The sequence below is a fragment of the Triturus cristatus genome, chromosome 8, assembly GCF_964204655.1.
Source record: "Triturus cristatus chromosome 8, aTriCri1.1, whole genome shotgun sequence".
Taxonomy (NCBI): Eukaryota; Metazoa; Chordata; class Amphibia; order Caudata; family Salamandridae; genus Triturus; species Triturus cristatus.
Genome location: NC_140591.1, coordinates 436,846,217 through 436,866,771, shown reverse-complemented (window position 1 = coordinate 436,866,771; position 20,555 = coordinate 436,846,217). Strand labels below are relative to the sequence as shown.

Genomic DNA, 20,555 nt, shown 5'->3' with positions numbered 1-20,555 from the left:
AGGTGTCTTTTATTTACGTGTTTTGAAAACAGTTGCTGGCGGGGGAGGGGTGCTGGTGTTCTACTTGTGATAATGCATGACACAGTTTAAAGAGAAGAAAAGCTGCTACCTAGTCCTGATAAATAAAAATGAGATACGTCTGCAGCTGCTGTAGAAATCCATTTTAAGAAAGAGAAACATTTCACACTGTGCTGGGTTACAGGATGGGTGTTTTTTCAGCCTCGTTTAATTGATGGTACATCATGCTGCATCATTTTCTCAGCAATTTCTCAAGAAGCATTTTGCGTATCCCTAGTAAGTGATAAAGTTTGAGACTGGCCATCAAACTGCACAATTATTCAGCCTTACACAATACCCTGTATGTGAAACCCAATTTTAAGGTGTTAAAATGGCTTATAAGGGTAGTATATAAATACAATAATAAAATGCCACGTTCCAAGCGGCATAGGCTATTTATTATGTGAACATGCAAAGGTGCAGGAAGTTAGCTCATGATGTGAAAGACTGGAGCCCCTCCCCTTTTCTGCAATTTTATATACAGCAAGCTCAAACCGAAGGTATTTGATCGCTTTACCTGAGCTCCAAAGTCCGATTCCTTTTTAGGCACGTGAGGTTAAGTGATTTGCTGAGAATCACAGGATGTTGAGCCTAAATCGGTTTCAAAGTATGGAGCTTTGATTGTGCACTCGCTCCAAAGCTGCACCGGAGATATTGCGTATTGTTACAGATAGAAGAAGCATTGTGTATAATCTAAAATATATAAGTATTACTTATCTAAAGCCACCCATTGCAAAAGTAGTCCGTGGGTGGTGTCCCCAAACTGTGGTGAGTGGGCAGAGACTGTGAGAGAGACTTTGGCAGAACAATGGATGAAGAGGGTCACTGAAAGCCGATGTAAGCAAGCATGCATAGTGCATATATATTTTATATATTTATTTAAAACAAAATTGTTGGATTATGCCAGACAAAAAAAAACGGGCGATCTCGGAAAGAAGCGGTTTACCAAAGAAAGAGAGGAGTCGGACAATGTTTTCTAGCTGTGAACCGCAATGCCGCTCATGCCAATTACTGGGAAGTGCCCTGAATGGGATTTGGTTGCAAGCACGTCTTGCATCCACTTAATTAGGTGACGAGAGTGCTGTGTTTATGCTATAACGGCTCCGGCTGCGCTCGTGGCTGTAACCAGTTCACACAAATGGCCCATGGCGCTCTGTGCACTGGCAGGCTGCGCCTCTTGGGGGGTCAGACTGGTTTATTAGATTGTTGTTCCGACAGGCTCGGATCAACTTCCATGTTAAAGATTTAACCAAGGTGCAGTGTGTTTAATGCCGAAAAGTTCAACGAGAAGTGTTTTGACTGGGAAGACGGAAATACTTTCACCCCAAATTAAATGCAGACAAAGGTTGTTTTCCCTGAACAAAAGGAAAGAAATATACATAAATTAGCGACAAGCCTGGGTCCTACATTCTTGTCCCCCACCCCCTGAGGGGGCGATGGGCATTAATATGCTACATTGAGTTTGCGCGAGGCGTTTACAGTCACATCCTGCTCGAAAAAACAAGCCCGGCGGAGCTTGGCGCGCGCGCGCTTGGGGGCGGGGGAGCGCATTGCAGGCGGGGGAGCGGACCCTTTGAAGTGCTCCTAAAAAGCAGATTGCATGGCGGCACGATGCGCGTGATTGTGCGCGTGCTAGCCATGCAATCCGCTTTTTGGGAGCACTTTTCAAACCCGCAAACTTTTCAAAACTACCGGTGCTCTGCACCGGTGAGACACGGCCCACTTAAAGCCCTCCCCCTGCATGGCCTGTTAAGAGAACTTTACTTATGTACATCCTTCCTACCATTTACTCCCGATTTCCGGCTTTTCGTTATGGTATTTCACGATGTGATTGTTTTGGTCTTATTCTAAAAATGTCTATACACCACGTCGGCGCTATATAAAATAACAAAAAGAAAATGTAAAAAGAAACGAGGTAAGTGTAGTATTTACACAGCGCGGACCTGATGTTCGAGTCTTTCGATTCATAGGCCAGCTGGCTAGTACCATGGTAGGATTAACGAATGGTCGACCGGCTAACCAGCCTCTTTTCAATCATGAACCTGCTCAAGAAAACATGTCTCCTTGATTCGTCCCGTCCGTCCGTCCTTCCTCGACATTAAGCTGTCAGATATCCGGTAACGCAAGACCCTTACACGTACCAGAGCTTACTTAACTAAAGCACTTAGATTGGCAACAGAGAACAAATGTTCCGGTCAGCTGCTGTAAATAGGCGGGATTTTGCGTGAGTAACCAATTTACTGTGGTTACATTTGAATGGTGCTTCATTTACCCAGTCATTGTGGTATCTTTCTCACCCTGATTGGAAGGTGTCCGAAAACTGAGTGCTGATTGGTTGATAGGTGTCATTGGTTGAATCGTGGAAGCACGTACACCTAAGAGGGGATGCCGCAAAGTTGTATAAAGGCAAGACGGATTATAGGGGAGAGGACGGTAAGTTTGAAATAATATGACAGCTGAGTGTCGAAAGTTGGGAGCGTGTGACCAAAAAACGTACGAGACCACTGACATAGACTTGACACATACGCCAACTTCTGGAAACCATTCATGTTTTGTCACATTTAAGTGAAGAGCTGACCAGGTCAAATTCGTGAGTCCGGAGAGCAGAGTGGATAAAACGAGAGGGTGGCATGACAGTAAAGAACAAAACGGTAGGAGAACGGAGGATCAAAGTGAGAAGATAACATTTGAAAGCGGATCTGATTAAGGAAAGGCAAAGAGAGCAGGTTCGTGTGGAGATATGAGCACAACTGATTGTGAGAAAGTGGCTTACATTGAGGTTGCGCGAGGCGTTTACAGTCACATCCTGCTCCAGAAAAAACAAGCCCGGCGGAGCGTGGCGCGCGCTTCGGGGCGGAGGGAGCGGACCCTTTGAAGTGCTCCCAAAAAGCGGATTGCATGGCGGCGCGATGCGCGTGATTGTGCGCGTGCTAGCAATGCAATCCGCTTTTTGGGAGCACTTTTCAAACCCGTATTCTATAGTCTTGCTTTGCGATCGCTTATGCGATAACAAGGCGAGACCTAAAAAGCCACACACACCCGCAGTAAAACAAGCATTGGCATAGCCAATAGGTCTCGCCTTTGGGGCCTTATAAGTGTTTAGCCAGAGCTATTGACTTTGCCAATGTCCTTAAGCTGTGCTGTAGAGAAGGGTGGCTGCTGTGCAGCTTGCTGAAAAGTTTTAATAAAAAAGTGTCAGAAGCATTTTTGTTACCTTATAAATGACCAAGAAGGCATTATGTACAACTGAACGACCATATTAAAAAGAGTATTTACAATACAAAATGTCCTCAGTTTTCGTTTGTTCTTGCAATGCTGGCAACTTGTTTCTGCCTATTCCAATGGTTGTTTGTTAAAGCTTTTTATTGAGGGGGCATAAACAATCAGAGGGTGAAGGTTGGGAACTAGTACCTGTATTATAACACTAGCAGCGGCCAGACGCTAGGGGAGAATCAACAGATGCCAGATTCCGAGAGCAGGCTGAGGTGGTGCTGAGGGATGCTGAGGTGGTAGTGGTGGTGGGGGTGGTGACTGGTGCGGAGACGATGCTGAGGTGATGCTGAATGATACTCAGGTCTCGCTGAGTGATGATGATGTGGTGGTGTACTAGTGCAAAGGCGATGCTGAGTGATACTGATGTGGTGCTGAGTGCTGCTGTGGTGATGTTGAGTGATGCTGTGGTTGCGCTGAGTGATGCTGTTGTGGTGCTGAGTGATGCTGTGGTGGTGCTGAGTGATGCTGTGGTGGTGCTGAGTGATATTGTTGTGGCGCTGAGTGATGCTGTGGTGGCCCTGAGTGATGCTGTGGTGGTGCTGAGTGATGCTGTGGTGGTGCTGAGTGAGGCTGTGGTGGCGCTGAGTGAGGCTGTGGTGGCGCTGAGTTTGTTACACTGTGCTTAAAAACTGTTGTGCAAGGGGAGCTGATTTCCGTGTGAAGCGCTATAATGCCCTTGGTTCAAGTTTGCGCTATAATTATGCAGGACAGGCAAGCGGGTGTGGCCTAATGTAATGTAATTGGACAATATCAGGTGAAAGCACTAAGCCCGGGAGTTGTGTGTGCGCGCGCAGCGGCAAAAGTGAAAGCAGCTGCAGCGTCCTGCGAGTGTAAGGGTGCCCGCGAGAGAGAGAGGAAAGCCAGATGGCGACTTTGCACGTGCCCGCGCGCCTAACCGCAAGCTTTAGGCCACAAGCAAAAGCTTGTGGTCGGATTTCTGAAGCCCACTCACTTCTAAATTCATGCCAAAAACTGGTTCAGTCTAGACTACAGTAAAAGAGGGGCCTAATTGGATAACTGTACAGACAGAAGATGCCCGCTGGAGCCCCTCACATCCTGTAGTTGCCCTCGGCTCGGACCCCACCTGGCAGAGACCCTGGACAGACTCAATTGACTGCTCATGCCATTAAATTTATTGATTGCCAGGCAGGCTGGCTAAGGAAGTGGATCTCTGTTTAATGTGTTGTTTCTCTGAAGCCCAGCTCGGCAACGGTGTCCGACGTAGGTTGTGGGCTGTGCCATGCTACTACTAAGTGTGGGTGACATTAAACTGATTGAGAGAAAGTGTCACTCATAGTCGTTGAATGCCACTCATTATTACAATGACATTACGAAAATGTCATATAAGCAATATGAAACCCTGGCAGCTACGGACTGATGCCACTATACTTTGTCACGTGTAAAATGCCAAAGGTGCTAAGGTGAATTCTGCCTTTCATGCTGGCGATGGTAACCGCCTCCGTATAAGTCCGATTATTACGTTTCTAGATCTATCTAGTTCGTCACAGAGGGAGATAGTAAGAAATGGGCGTGACAGAGGGTGGTCGCTGCGCTACCTCCGACCTGCTCGTTGCCGAAGCGCCTCCGGCTTAGGTATGGCGTTCGCGCCCCCTGTTGGACCGCGGAGAGATGGCTTGTCCCCACCCCTTCGGCGGCGGCGCGCGAGTTTGAGGTCACTGTCGCAGATGTCATGGCGGACCGAGCGCATGCGCAGTACAGTGAGTAGAGGGAGCTGCAACACAAGCGGTGTGAGAGGAGGACCCCCCGGGAGTCCTCCTTGGTGCAGTAGCAGGAGCGGGAGCCGCGGTTATCGCGGCAAGAAGAAGAGGAGGAGTAGGAGTAGGGTCCTGTCTGGATTCCTCGTTGGTCCGCGGGCACTGGGAGGAGGCTCCGGGCTCCCAGTACCAGGCGGCGCTCAGTCATCGGTCACGGCCCGGGATTCCGCTCGCAGAGGCGGCGGTCGCCGCTGGCAGCCTTCGCGCAAACTGAAGGGTGAGCACGCGCTTCCTGTCTAGCTCTGAGTGTCTGTCCTCCTTTATGGGACATTGTGCCTGTCTAGAGGGGAGAAGCCCACTTCTTTATAGTATATTTATTGAGTATTGTCTCTGAAATAGACAGTCAATTCTCGCTCAAGTACACAGTGCTCACTCTGTGAAACAACAACAGAAGGTGCAATGACAGCAGACCAGATGGCAGTGGCTCTGTCTAGAGTACAGTCCAAGTTTAGGAGATAACCCCTTCTAATTTGCGCCGTTCAGAATTCGATACTTACGTTTTCTGTTGGATATTATCTTTCATGTTTCTCCTTAACCTACTACAGCCTTGTTTCTCATTCAGTCATGAGAGCTCTTCCATACACTTGGAGGCGTGCACTTCCAAACCTTCAAGGGACGGAGACTCTCAGGCTGAGAGACTTCTTTTTTGGCTGTGAAGTGCTTTTCAAAATTTCCTGATCCGCCTGTCGGAAAAGAGATACGGATGACTGACATGTTAACTTTGTAAAGCATCACTAGTCCAACAGGTTAATTGGATGTGGTGTGAAGAAAGTCGTCGATGACCGGTAAATGAAGCCTTTAGTTTTTAGGTCTCGCCTATGCAGCGCTTGCGCTGTTTCTTCAAGACATGTTGTATTCATAATAGGGGCTTAAGCTCCGCCCAGCGCTTCTGGTTAGTTGGTCGGCTGGCCTGCTTTTTGGGGAAATCCTTTACTGTGGTTGATCAATGGGTGCTTGGTTCCCTCCCACAGGGACATCACCGTTTGTTTCTTTTGGTTGGCCATCTATTCTCACCTCACTCGCTGCTGTCCTTCCTGGTTTTCACCCTACAACTTCTTTTCTTCGTATTTATTGACTTTTGGAGCAATGATGACATGCCACGCTTTAGCTTTCAACCGCGGCGTTCCAGTATTGCTACAAAAGTCAATAAAATCAAAAAACAGAGGTGGGCAGATGCTGCATTTCGTTTGCATTTCTTTACTTTAAAGCAATCGCACATGCCACTCTTTAGATTGATATGTTTAAAAGTAATGCGTAGCGTGCCGCGATTGCTATAAAAGTAAATAAATGCAAAAAAAAGTGGTGTCCGTCCGCCTATTTTTTTTATTTATTGACTTTAGCAGCAGTGGGCGCCCTTTAGCTGTAGATGTTAAAAGCTTAAGTGTGGCATGCCGCTATTGCTACAAAAGTCAATAATTAGAAAAGCAAAACTTTTCAATTTTTTTTACTTTAATAATGGAGGGGATGTTAGATATTTATATAGCTGAAATTGTGGTAGTAAAATCATCAGTTAAAAAATAACAGTATTCTTCATGAAATTAGATTTAAAGAAGGCTGACTAGATACTGTCTAGATGCATAAACTTAGCCAATTTTAATAAAAAAAGAGACTTATCATGGACAAAAAGATAGAAACAACTCATATAATCTCACACACGCATGTGTGCAGAGTCTCAGATTTCTTTAAGAAGCTCTTGGTAAGAGTTGTTGAATTTGAGCGTGCTCAGTACCAAGGCAACCAAGACTTGGTTTTACCTTGCTCCTCTTTCTTCCACCATCCTGCTCTTACTGTCTCTTTATTTCACTCTTGCAGGTTCATTTTCATATCTCCCTTTATCAGTGCTTTCCTATGACTCTGTTCCCCTAGTTTTCTGCCTTTTTCTCTCTTGCGCTGGTCAAAATCTCATGTTAAATAAAATAAGCCTTGATGTCCAAAAATGAGAGCTTGTGACCAACCACTACAAACAATCTGCACAAAGTAAGCACCGTGATCGGATGTTGTGATAAAAAGAGGGCAATGTGTTGGGTGAAAACAAATAAAGTAGCAGAGTCAAAAGGCAGAGCTTTACTGAAAGAGGCAATAATAGAAAGAAAAGGTGCATAAAATGTGAGTTGTGATAAAGGACATTCCACTGAATTTTCCGCCATTTTGTAGCACTTTAGCTATCATATGTTTTGAATATCATGACCCATTTTTCTCAGAAAGAGGAATAGTTGGGTTGATACTGTCCAAATTGAAGCCTGTAGTTTATATCCATGGCCACTGGAATTATGCGACACTGCAGTGTTTTTCACATATGGTAGATTAGCTGCATTTGCCACATAATTATCGTCTGATGCATAATTCTGCAGATGTGAACAAAAAAAGTTGTTTCTTGCTCAAACAGTTAAATGGTTACCTAAAACGCAACAAGATGCGTTGAGCGCAGTAGAAGGCCCTTTGCTAAGCTTAAATGCTCACCTTTGTGTTGCTTATATCTATATTTGAGTGTTAAACTGGTACTGATGAGGTGCAATCAATGCCCAGACATTAACAAATGCAAAAATGACAAAGTAATGAAGTAATATCATAAAAGTTGTCGCATTATGCCACATAATTCTTCTTTTTCTTGCCATCGAAGGGACTCAACCCTGTTGGATAGTTTGGCCCTCCAGAGCCTCATAATTCCAGTGGCCCTGGTTATATCAATACACCCCAGCAGAAAGCAAGTTATTGACTGTGCTATCTTAAAGATTAAACTAGAGGAGTAAACACTTTTAAGTTTAACAGCTTTTTTTTTTAAAAAGGGCCTTATTTTGTTTTTCAAGGAAGAAGCACATGCTCAAACATTTAGTCTCTTTAAAAAATAGTAACACTTTCTGTGGGAGTCTCCTTTGACTAAGGTAATTTGAAAGCTGCACTGCAGTGGCACTAGGGCCCAGGAAACTCGCAGCCACATCTGCTGACAAAGCCTCTAAATTAAGTTCCAAATCTGCAAGACAGTGGGTTGCTTTCTGGTTAAGTTCTAGGTTTGACATCTGGGGTTGGTAGAGCAGCAATGATGCCTTGCCTGGGCACCATGAATGGGAGTATGGCAATCAACCATGGGCACAAAAGCAGAATCTCGTTTATTGCCCCTGCCAATTTCCTTCCAAGGGGAGTGAAAATTCTTCCCCTCAAAATCCTCATTCTCCCGAGGCGAAGAATCACTGTCATACCCAAAGGTCAGGGCTGGAGCACCACATGTCTGCTGGGGTGGTCCATTGTCATTCTATGTATGACAGTGGGCTACGATAATCTGTGCTGGGCTGGGAAAGGGCTGCTTCGGCCTGTCTAGTTCAGAGCAGGCCCGAACATTGATGGGGAAAGGAACTGCCTACATCAAGTCTCAGGCACCAGCCGAAGGCTCACTTTCCCAATCCGGCCGTGAGTTTAATTGCAAAATAGCCAAACTTCTCTGGTTATAAGGATTGCATGGCCTCTTTCTTTGGTCTCCCCTCCATATTTTAGGTCAGGAAGGACCCCGCTACTGATTAGTTAAGCAGAAGCTAAATGAAGCTCCTTAGTTCTGCTATCAGCTGCTTGTAGGGATGTGAAATTCCTATAGCCCGACGCCCAGGACATCTTGCTCGGGGTCAAGGGCAACAAGTTTTCATGTGTATTTTGTCCTTGGGACAAGTAGGTTCAACCCCCTACAGCACAAACCCTTTGGCTGCCAGTTTACAGTACCACATTATGAATCAGGGATGGGCTATGTCTGCATTTAACATAATATTTGTGTCCATGTGTTAATGCTGTTCAAACTTGAATTTGTGGTTTACTATTGCAAAGCCTTTATTATTAGGGTGAGCACTCTAGATAAATGTTGTAATCTCAGACTGCACTACTGACAGTTGTTCCAGTATAAAAATGCTGATGGTAATGACGATGCGGTCTTTCCAGTTTACCAGGGAGCTGTCAGTCACAGTGGCTTTTTGCAGGGGGTTCAAATATAATGTTGAATGTGTCTGGCCTAGTGAGTAGATCCAGATAAAACTTGTAGGAGCTTGAAGCTCTCCAGGTTGGATGTAAGGGCTGTGTTTGCAGTTGGGTACTTGGCTTGTCACACCAGATGTTGAAGTCTCCTAGAACATACAGATTGAGGTGGTAGAGAAGAGCGTTGTTCACTATCTAGTAAGACATCTTTAAAGTTAACATTTTTGATTGATGGTCTATTTATTATTTATTTTACTATTTATTACGATGAAGGAATAAGCAGGAGTTGGATTTGAGTGACTTCTTACCAGCAAGGATTTACAATAATTCATGGTGAGGTCTTTGATCTATGCTATTTTTAATACTTTTCTGTGGATGACTGCTATGCCCCCTCCAGTTTGACAGCACTGTTTTTGTTGATTATGCCATATTCAGTGGAATGGCTTGGTGGCATGTGAGTGTGGAGTCTTCACAAAGGTTAGTTTGTGTATTGAAGGTGAGATTTGGTATGGCTTCTGAGACCTCATCAAAAATGTTGAAGCGATTTTTGTTCATGGACCTCGTGTTTGGTTTGCATTTTAGCTGTTGAATTTCTGTCCTCTTGGTGTGGTTGTGCTTTGAGGTGGGGAGGGGCTAATATAGGAGCGAGAGCAGAGGCATGTGTCATGTAGTAGGGGATGAGTTGTCATGGCATGTTACATTGTGTGTCAGCTTTTTGAGTTGAGGTCTTTCAGTGAGTGAATGTGTTGCCTTTAGATCAGTTGTGTGATTTACGTGCAAGTGGTTGGATTTGATGTTTTAAGCTAGATGGAATGTCCTGTAGAATTGGCAATGAGACGATCTTGGGTCTGGTGACGCCATATTAGTGAGATGTAGTTCTAAGGATGACTTTTTTTTTTTCTTGTGGAATTGAAGGTGGGTTGCATCGGAGTAGTTGATGTATGTGTAATGTTAATTGTGCCCAGTAGTTACAGGGATTGAAAAATCCACTCGCATTTGAGAGCCAGATTTAATCAGGACAAGCTATTTTTAGGTCCTGCTCGCCCTTTCTAGCGAGCAGGAAGATAGACTGACTTTTGACCTCTGTCCTTGAAAGCAGAGCAAATGTGACAAGATAGCAAGACTTAAAGGCATCTTTATTGCTCACAAAGTAATGATGAATAAAAATGCCTTTAAATCTTAGCTTGTCACATTTGCTCGGCTTTCAGAGACAGTGGTCAAGTGCATTACAGTTAGGTAGAGTAGATTTTCTTAATTTACCAGACCTGCAGGTTTAGTAGCAATTTGTAGATTTTTGGAGCCCTGAGTTAGATAGTGGGAGGGTTTGACAAGTTACCTGCAGCACAATAATAATGATTTTCAATCTGTGGATGTGGATAAACGTGGTTAATGATGACGGTTATTGCCTAGATGTAGTATTCAATATTTCTCGAACTGATGAGTGGTTTGAAGGCAGCGAGGAGGAATTTCTGGCCCTAATCCCCAACAGCCCCAAACAAACAGCACCATTAACCTGCCACCTTTTATCTGGATGTCCTAATGTTCTGTTTATATAGTAGTAGTGCTAGTGATCAGTTACCTGGACCACTGAGAGCCATAGGCCTTGGGAATCATGGAATTTGTAAGCCCTGGGACCAATGTCATTCGTAAGCCTGGGACTAAAGAGAGCCCCAATGCATGCCGTCAATGTAAATGTGCTAGTACTTATATAGCGCACAGCTACCCCGGACCGGGGTCTCCCGGCGCTGTATTCATACCGCTAGGGAACCCTTCCTGGCTTTCCCTGTGAAATGTCCACTCCTGGGCATCCCCAGGGTGAAGCCAGGCATCCCCAGCGCTGTGGGGCCGTTGTGGAGATTAAGCAAGCTATTGCCCAGAGTTGCAGCGTGGGACCCATGATTAGAATAGGCACTGAGGCGAGAATAACCGGTCCGCGGAATTTATAGCCCGAGACCCTGCCGCGACGGGAATCGAACCCTGGTCCCGGACCAGTGCTCTGCATCGAGGTCTGCCGCTCTAACCATTGAGCCACACTTCTCCTAACTTTGATAGCCAGGGGACTTATGGCCAGTGGAAAGCCTAACCCTGATGGTCAGATAGCCTTAACGTAAAACCTGCTTCAGTGGGAGGGGAGGAGAAGGTCTGGTTGTGTGACTGTGGGCTCCAGACACTTGGCCTGTAGGTGGTGTGAACGAGGGACACTGCTGTGGCCAGCCTGTTCCTTTGGGAAAGTCCTATGCTGCTCAGGTGGGTGAATTTGCAAATTTTTAATCTAATTATGCACTTAAAATTCTTCTCTTCGGCCCCAAGTCACTGTTATATGAGGTTAATCTGTTTCAGCACTAGTTGATTCGTGTTTCTTTTTTTTTTTGTCAGGGGGGTTAACAGCTTAACAGTACAAGGAAGAGAACTATTTTAATACTAAGAAGCATTGTCAATAGTCTGGTGATAGGTATAGTTTATTTCACAAAAGTAATTCTTGATATCCCCGTTGAAGGTCATGATCTAAGTGGCCTGACTGATGCACATTGCAAGAGCATTCCAGATCTTTAGTACGTTTCCAGAAAAGGCACTCTTGTGGATGTTGGTCTTAATATGGGGTTGTCCAACTTGAGCAGGAGTTGGCGTCTGTACACTTTGCATATGCCTGAGAACTAAACTTTCTGCGATGGATATTCAGAAGCCCTGTCTGGTGCTGCGTGCGATACTAAGAGGTTGTGACAACACTCTGACCTCTTCCTTCAGAGCGGCATAACTACTGCACACCCATTTGTGAACCCGTGGGCCAAGGGCAAACCTGGCCAATACCTCCCACAGGTACGGCCAGTGTACTAGGTCAAATGCTTTTTCAGCGTACACCGATAGCTGTATTGCTGGTATACGTGATCGATGAGACTTGTCTATGAGGTGACAGAGACTCTTGGTGTTATTGCTGCAGTCCCTTTCAGGGATAAAGCCTGCCTGATCTGGGTCGACCAAACCCCGCATGAATGGGGCTAGGCAGGCGGCTAATATGCTAGCAAATATTTTAGCGTCCACATTCAGTAAAGTTATGGTGCGGTAAGAGACACAGTCTACTGTATTTTCTACCGGCTTCGGAATTGCAGTGATAATGGCGTCTCTCCTGGTCTCTGTGAGGGTCCCTGAGATGCTAAAAGAGTTGTGTTAGCAGGCCAAGAGGGGTGCCAGTATCAGTGCCAATGTCTTTTAAAAGTCTGTAGGGTAGCAATCCTGACCCAGTGTCCTACCAGGCTGCAGCCGGGCTATGGGCGCCAGAACCTCTGCCGGTAGGATATCCCTATGTGTGGATTCTTTGTCCTGGGCTCTGCGCATTGGAATAATATACACAATCGTTTTTGCATGGGACTAGGGTCAGTATGCTCCCATCGAGTACATTAAACTTAATTACTTTGTGTGCCAGCTAACTCAGAGGTCACTAGAAACTTCTCGAATAAACAAGAAGGGATTAGTTTCTGACTACCGCATAAACATGACAACTTTGTTTCCCATAGAATCAGAAAGCGTCTCAGAATCGTGGAAACAATAGATAACAGTTTCACTCAGTCAATCTTGCATGCTTAGTTTCTCCAGAGTTACACAGAAATAGATAGATGGGCATTTCAATAAAAGGGTTTATTGAACAGTCTTGTTTCTCGTGTAAGAGATATGAGCTGTTACAATCATTAGACAATAAGCAAGATATAATACGCACAGCATAAGCAGTAGAAAGAAATAATGCTGCAATAGCATTGTCTTTTAGCAATGACACATATTCATATATACATACATAAAATAACACTGGCTAAAAACTGTATACTCGTCTGATGCTTCTAAAATAGTTCTACCCCAGTGTTCCTAACCTAAGTGTAGTGCGAGGTAGAAGTAGGTGCTGCTTTCTATAGTATGGTAAGCTATAGTTTGGTATGCCAAGAGTCCCTCTAAGTTCTAGTCAGCTCCATACCTTTAGAATGGGAGAGGTGTGTATCTCTTTCCGGGTCTCAAACTCTAACATCCCGCGAAGGGAGTCGGAACACTGGAAGCTGGATTCTCTGCGAGCAAGGATGACAGCGTCTGTTCAGTGCGTCAGGCCGGGATGTTGTCTCTTCTGATCTTGCCGTGGCGAACCATGCAGTTAAGTCTTGCCATGCCGTGGTTTGCTAAGGTAAGGGAAGGTATATTTATACCTGGAAGGTGTTTAGGAATGCTAGCATTGACATAAGGTCGGGCAGAGGAAAACGTCATGGATGAACCCCTAAGGAATAGTAGTTCATACATAATAGATGAGTTGTTGGAGAAATCAATAATCCTAGCTAAGGAAAGTCCTGACGGCCTAAGGGTCGGGTTTCTAAGAACTCGTGACGTGGGATGGACGGATGTAGGTTACCATGCCTGTATTTGGTTTGCATGGCTACTGCCTAAATAAGGACTGGGTTTCTATGCCCAAATAAGGGCAATGTGAATTGTGCCTATATAAGGACATGATTCAGGGGAACCTATGTACGGGCATCTAAATCGAAACACAACATCTACTCCATTTTACGAATGATTGATATTGCTAAATGCTAAACACATAAAATAGAGTATCGCATGTTCACTAACAACATTTGTAAAAGCATGTTTAAAATGTGTTCATATTAAAACTTTCAGCTAAGCATGAATGCAAAAAGTGCTGTACATATCAAAAGCAATGTTTCATCCTAAGCATATGTGTACAGTGGATGCTTAGCGAATGAATATATATATATATATATATACACATATGATGAAATAGTTCGTAATTACAGAAGAAAAAGTTCGAAGCCATTTCATATCATGGTACATAAATGCGGAGAAAGGCGACAATGTGTCCCTAGTAGTGTTTTCAAAGAAGTCTGTTCTCTATGAATAGTTCTACTGTACGCAGAGTATTCAGCCATAAAAGAAAGTCAATATTCACAAAAGTGATTGTAGCCAAATTTAGTCTTTTGTTTTGAAAAAAAAATAAATGAAGACCGAATTCATAGATTATATGGTACACTGTGAGGCAAATCAAGTTATTTGAAGATGCTGGTGAAAACATGAAATCTAATCCTGTAGACAAAAAGTCATCTACCGTTGTCGGTGACAGGTCGAATACCTCGTTTAGAAGACTAACTGCATGTACATGTGATGCATCGTCAGTAGCAGTGTTCGTTGCCGAAGTTACCTGTGTGCTTGTTCAACCATCTTGTACCTCAGCAGTAGCATGTTGCGTCTGTGAGATCTCAATGAATGCTGTCATCAGGATTGGTAGCCTCTGGGGACAACACAGAGCATGGGCCGTTATCGGGTCCAGCAGTGCATCGATATCCGTTGGCATGACTGATAGGATGTGTTAGACAGATGTCTAGCACGCATTCTTCACCGCAAAACAGGCAGCGTAGAACAGGTAAGATGCAATCTTGCCAGATTGGTCTGAATGACAGAAACCATGTGGTATTTAGTTCTCGTAGAAGAGGTAAACCCAAAAGTAGTACTATGCGCTCACGACACTTCCTTTCCAGGAGAGCATTCTCCTAGGTGCCGGGAGTGACGCTGGCGGATTGGCTTGCCATAGCGCAGCAGTAGGAATAAAAATAGGATTCCTGAGACGATTGCTAGAATTAGCGGCAGACCACCAAACACAGAGTGCATAAAGTTTGGAATGATTCTGAGGACTGCTTGAGAAGGTGTTAACAGTCCTGAACATACGGTCTTAAATACATGCACAATACCACTCGTATCAGACATGTTTAAGATACGTCCCAGCCTTTCTGTGAAATGTGTAGGGCAATTTGTCCTTAACAGAGTCTGTATCTCAGCCGAAGTCCTTGCGATTTGTAGATCATAGGTTTCTTTGGCCGAGGTCAAAGGCACTGTTTGTTGTAAAAGAATGGCTTTTATTCTGCTTAAAGTATCAATTCGTATAGAAGACATGTTTAGTGAAGACCATAAACATGGTCCCTGACTGTGTCTATTTGGGGGAACAAGACTTGCATACAGCAAGTGACCCTGGAAGTAACCGTTACTAGATATGGGATACCTGGCAACATGCCACAACAGCTCTGATCATTGGATTAATCACAGCGGCCGGTGAACCTTGCAGGTGGCAGAATAAATTCACAGTGGAACCGCTACAGGCCCCGTGTAAACTAATATCCCGACATATGAGTGACCCGCTCAGTGTATTTTCACAGTGTGTACTGTCAATAAACACTTCACGCCCCCCACTCCAACATCTGTGTGCGTAAGGTAAATCCCAGGATGTCCTGATGTATTCTTTACCCAACCTTTCATATTTGCCTACTGGCATGTGTTTAAGGCAATACTGAAAATGGAAAGTTGTAACAGGCAGAGTTATTTTCCCATGTATGATCCATTCTGTAGCTGTTTTTCTGCTACCGTAAATGGTAATTTTTCCAGTGCTCAGCACTGTATACTTTGTTCCCCTTTGTGCCAGTTCGATCTGTTTCTCAGTGAGATTGTAATCAGAAAACAGAGAAAACGTGTTGATGAAACGCCAAGACACATAGCCTGCACGCACGTTTTGTATAGTCCAGCCTAATAACAGAATAGAACGTAATTGAGACTGGCCTTGACGCAGCAGGACCAAATCTTGTTCCACAATGTCAATAGCAGAGGATACAATGTTGCCCAATGAATATATCCTGGATGACAGTCGTTAACCCATTGTCGACCACAGCGAGAGATTTCTCTAAATGAATATGATCAATTTCTCGTATTGTTTCTGCGGTGTCTGCTTGTGTCACTTTCCATATTTCATTATAAGCAGCATAGATGCCGGCATATATGAAACGTTTTTGACGCGGCTTTCTTGGACCTAGCAAGAATTCCCTAAGGTTTGCGTCATCTTCAAGTAAAGATAAGTGTGGTTTCACATCCTCTAGTATAGATGTCTGTAGCCAATCAGGGCATAATTTTCCAAAACTGTATGTTGTTACTACCCCTGGATGCTGTCTTTGAACATAGCGTGGATCTGGCCTATGGATTGTTAGACCTTGTATCTTGTTCAGGAATCTTTCTTGACAGATGTTTGTGTCTATGGGCCAGAGCAACCAATTTTTACCATTCAGTAGCTGATCTGTTGTTTTGTAAAATAGTATGTACGTCGACCACCCCCTGTGTAGTGCTATTACTTGCAGGTGTAGGTATGGACGGTGTGTTCATGTCTTTGATCTTGGCTAACCCAAGGCAAGACGTTTGTTGGACAGTATCGTTCAAAAACATTATCTGCTGTGGGATGATGCAGGCTCTAAACAAAGCTTCTATCCCCTGCACTTGCCAATCTTTTGTACCCCAGACAAATTTTGTGTCAGTTGTGTCTTTCCAAAAGTCGAAACCCTGTTTAGACAGTTGGGCAATAAAGGCTGCAGAACAAATCTGTTTTGTATTGGTTAACATATTTTTCATTCCTGTTTTGTTCACATTTTTAAAGTAAAACATTTCTGGATTGGATGTATTGTACCCTGATAAATATGGAAACTTCATTGCAAATGTTTTTGAGCTTCCCCTCGGTGGAGTAGGCCAATGTTTCCATTGGTTATACATAAATACATTTCTAGGTGTTGCAGATTTATGCAAGAAATGATGACCATAGTGGTTGTAACAAAAAAGCTGTTCATAGTCTGTTGAACCCTCTAAGTATTTATGGTTAGAGAACGCAGCAGACCTTTCTAGATCAGATATCATGCTATTAACAGTCTCAAAGTCCCAATCATCAGAAAAGGTACTGGAGGTAATAAAGTCACTTAATGAAATTTTAAATAAGTGTGGAATCTTCAAAAGTTCAGACGGACTGAATATATAATCCGTTTTGTCCCAAACTATTCCATCTTGTATAGGAACAGCTTTGATGTTCACTGCTGACAAGTTTCTTGCTTCACGATGGGATGATTTGTGTAGTTTCAAAAGTAAATTTACATTTTTACTTCCTGTGTTCAAATGAATATATCTTCTATTTATCAGCATGCTCAGTCATTACTAAAGCTAGCCAAAGCAGAAAGAAAAATATTCTAGAAATAATCCATAGTTCAATCCATGGTGAAATCTATGAAAGTTCTTTTGGCTGGTGTCGTTTCAGGCTCACTTGGATCCTCAGAAACCTATCAAAGTTAATGAAATAGCCAGAGGCAGTTCTGTCAATGGTTGAAATTGCATCAGGTTTTGTAGAAATCACTGGAACCAGTGGATCACTTGTTACGTTGGTGTAGGCAGGTGTATCAGGACGAAATGTTATTTGGGATTCAAGAGGAACGAGTTCCATAGCATTGTTGCTTAGTCCTTCATTTCTTTCTGTTGGATTCTCAATGGTGATGAGTCTTTAAGTTTGAACCTCTTGGATAGTAGCTAGAAAAGTGCGTCTGCTACTTGGTCGGAGTCCACATGGCCTACTGTTAAGTATCGGCCACATAGTGTGGTTTGATGAGGTCGATTGACACAAATCTTTTCTCCTTTTTTTCCAGCAAGGGGCGGTAGAAATACTGTTCTTGTTTCGTGTATGGCTAGGACAGGTACTGGTTGTCTGTAAGAAGGCCCAAATTCCTTCTTGTCCGCGATCTTCTCTCTGACTAGATCCCCGAGCTTTGGGATCCAGACAGGCCTTGCTGGGATGGCTGGATTTTCCCCAGTGGTGGTTGGCTTCAGGAACACGTTGCTTTGTTTCGATCTTAGTTCATTTAAGTCCTGCAAAACAGCCAAACAATCTTTGATATCAAATGGATTATTTTCCACCACTGTGCCTTTACATTCGAGATCAGGAACCCACATTCTTGTCCCAAATAGGACCTCATATGGAGTGACCCCCCCCCCCCCCCCCCCCCAGCGAACTTCTTGGAAAATTGTTTGAGCGTTGGACCCCATAAAGATGTTTGACCCACCCATCACCCATCAATCAATAAAAGCTTTATTCGGAAGCAAGGCACATCCATAAAAGCAAGGTACAAATAAAACAAATACAGCAAGTTTATAAAATTCATGTAATGACATTGCGTACAAAAATCTAACGAACCAGTCCCTTTCGGAATAAATATAATTGATCACAGAGAAAGCTGAACAGGTCAGAGGTCAGTAGGAACTTGATTATCAGCAAAAATTGTAGATAAAATATGAACGGTAATTATGAAAGATTGATTTGTGTGTTTTATAAGATTTGTTGACATATAACTAGCAGTCTGAACGACTGGATGTTTAGTGCTTAAAGATTTGATCTGTGCCTTATACAAAGTTTTAAGAACATAGCAATATTAAAACAAATTGCAGGAGACTCCAGCATTTGAAGGGCCAATAATGCTGGACGGCATTCACGTATTGACAATTGATTCAAAACGGGTTTCAGCCACCGTTTTCTAGGTTCAGTAAAATATTTACAAAAAAAAAGTAACGTGCAAAAGGGACTGTAGAGAAAGGTCATCACAGGGACACGTGGGAAGAACCCTTGACCAGTCATTTGGGTTGGGAAAGGTAATTAGTCGGTGGAAATTGTTAAATCTGAATCTGGTGAGTAGGAAAACATCGTGAATTGGAAAACAAGAAGACAAATAAGGCTCAATTTTGAAAGAAGTTTGGATTAATATGGAATGCTGGACAGAAGATTTATTTGCTTCTGTTGTTAACCGGAGATTGTCAAGATGTTTTAGACATTCCGCCTTGAGTGATTTGCGGGAAAGTCTTAGCATGTCATGTGGTGCTGAATAGAAATGAGGGTAACCCAAGTCATTGAGGAAGTTACGGACGTAATTTAGCCAGGGAATTTTTTCAGAATGGTCCAACTGTTGACAATCGGTAATGATTTCTTTGGTTAAGGACGTCTTGTCTGAGGTCCAGATGCGGTGCCACAGGAGAATTGGTTGTAGTCGGATGAGGTCGGTGATGAATGGCATTCCAAGTTCTTGGTGGCAGGCGTAGGTAGGTGAGGAATGAGGGAGTGATAGTAAATATCTTATAAAGGAGTTTTCTGTTTTTTGGATAGAATCTACTCGGGCATGACCCCAGATACCCGCACCATAGATAGCAGTTGTAATACATTTTGGGCGGTAAATTTCCAGGATTTCTTTCGGGGATCTCTTTCCGAGTCTCTGGGTAAAGGACACTAGAGCCATTGTGGCCTTTAAAAACTGATGGTTTCTCGACTCAATTGCCCTTTTCCAGGTCTCCCTGTTGTCTATTACCACTCCTAAATAGGGATAAGTTGTTGTGTTTTCTATCTTGGTGGTGGTGATAAAGATGCCTAGGCCCTTTAGTGATGTTTTGCCAGAGGACATGATGAAAGTTTTAAGTGGATTGATTTTTAGGTCAAGAGTGGACATGAAGTTGTAATAACAGGTTAGGGAGCGTTGGAGTTCTAGCAGTGTGCGGGCGAGAATTACCGCGTCATCGGCATATAATAATGCCGGGATTGGGCGGTTTTTGATCAGGGGTAGGTCCTGGCTCCCTTCCAGCATGGCTGCCTCCAAGCCGTTTGTATAGATGGTGAAAAGGAAGGGGGCCAGGACGCAGCCCTGTCTTACTCCCCGTTCTACCTTGAAAGATGAAGAGAGTTGGCCCCCTGTACCGAACCTCACTCTGGCGGTGGCGCCAGAGTAGAGTTCACGGATGTAATTGACTATGGTCTTATCCACCCCTATGTCCAACATAATTGACCATAGTTTTGCGTGTGAAACGCAGTCGAACGCTGCAGAAAGGTCGACATAGGCCATATGGAAATTGCCTCCCTTTGCGTTCACATACTTTCCTCTTAGCAATACTAAGTTCAGGACCTGGTCGATTGTTCCCAAACCCTCTCTGAAGCCGTATTGTAGATCGGAGATGATACTATTGTGGTCTGTCCAGCATTGTAGGCGGTCAAGTAGAACACGACCCACCACTTTACCGAGGGAATCAAGCAACGAGATAGGACGGTAACAAGTCGGGCTGTTGCGGTCCCCCTTTTTAAATATTGGAACCAGTATGGACTCGGACCATGAGTCCATTGGACCTGTCTCGCTGGATGCATTCAGTACTCTAGATAAAAGGGGAACCCACAGATCAATGTTGGACTTATATAAGTCTACGGGAACCCCATCCGGCCCTGGAGCCTTTCCCCCCTTGCTGGCTTTCAGGGCTAAAGTGATGTCATCCAGGGTGAATTCAAGGGGGGTGGGGTGCGACTCATAAGTAGAGGCTGGGATATCCTGCGCGGAGAAATTTGGAGATGATGGAAAGGGGTGAGTTAAGCTGAATATATGGGAAAAGTGATTGATCCATTCTTGCTCCGGTATGGCCACCTCTAGGGAGTTGCGATTTTTTGGGCCTGAAAGGAAGGATGAGTTAATTACCTCCCAAAAAGCTGAAGAATCCTTCACTTTAGAGCTTTTGTGAAGGGCAGACCAAAGTTCTTCTTTCAATTCTGTTTTACGTTTCTTTAAGGACTCGCGGTAGAATTTTCTGGCTTGGGCGACCTCGGATTTGATTCTCGGGACTTTCTTTAACGCCAGTTTGAGT

The 20,555-nt window shown here is 44.0% G+C and overlaps 1 protein-coding gene across 1 annotated transcript in view; it reads left to right on the top strand.

Annotated features, from left to right (window-relative positions):
• The first annotated feature begins 4,906 nt into the window (after positions 1-4,906).
• The window catches only part of ZC3H13 (zinc finger CCCH-type containing 13), a 362,285-nt gene continuing 346,636 nt past the window's right edge, over positions 4,907-20,555 (top strand). The window contains 1 exon segment of the mRNA XM_085621836.1: positions 4,907-5,322. Coding sequence (XP_085477962.1) covers positions 4,926-5,322 — 397 coding nt within the window. The 5' untranslated portion in view covers positions 4,907-4,925.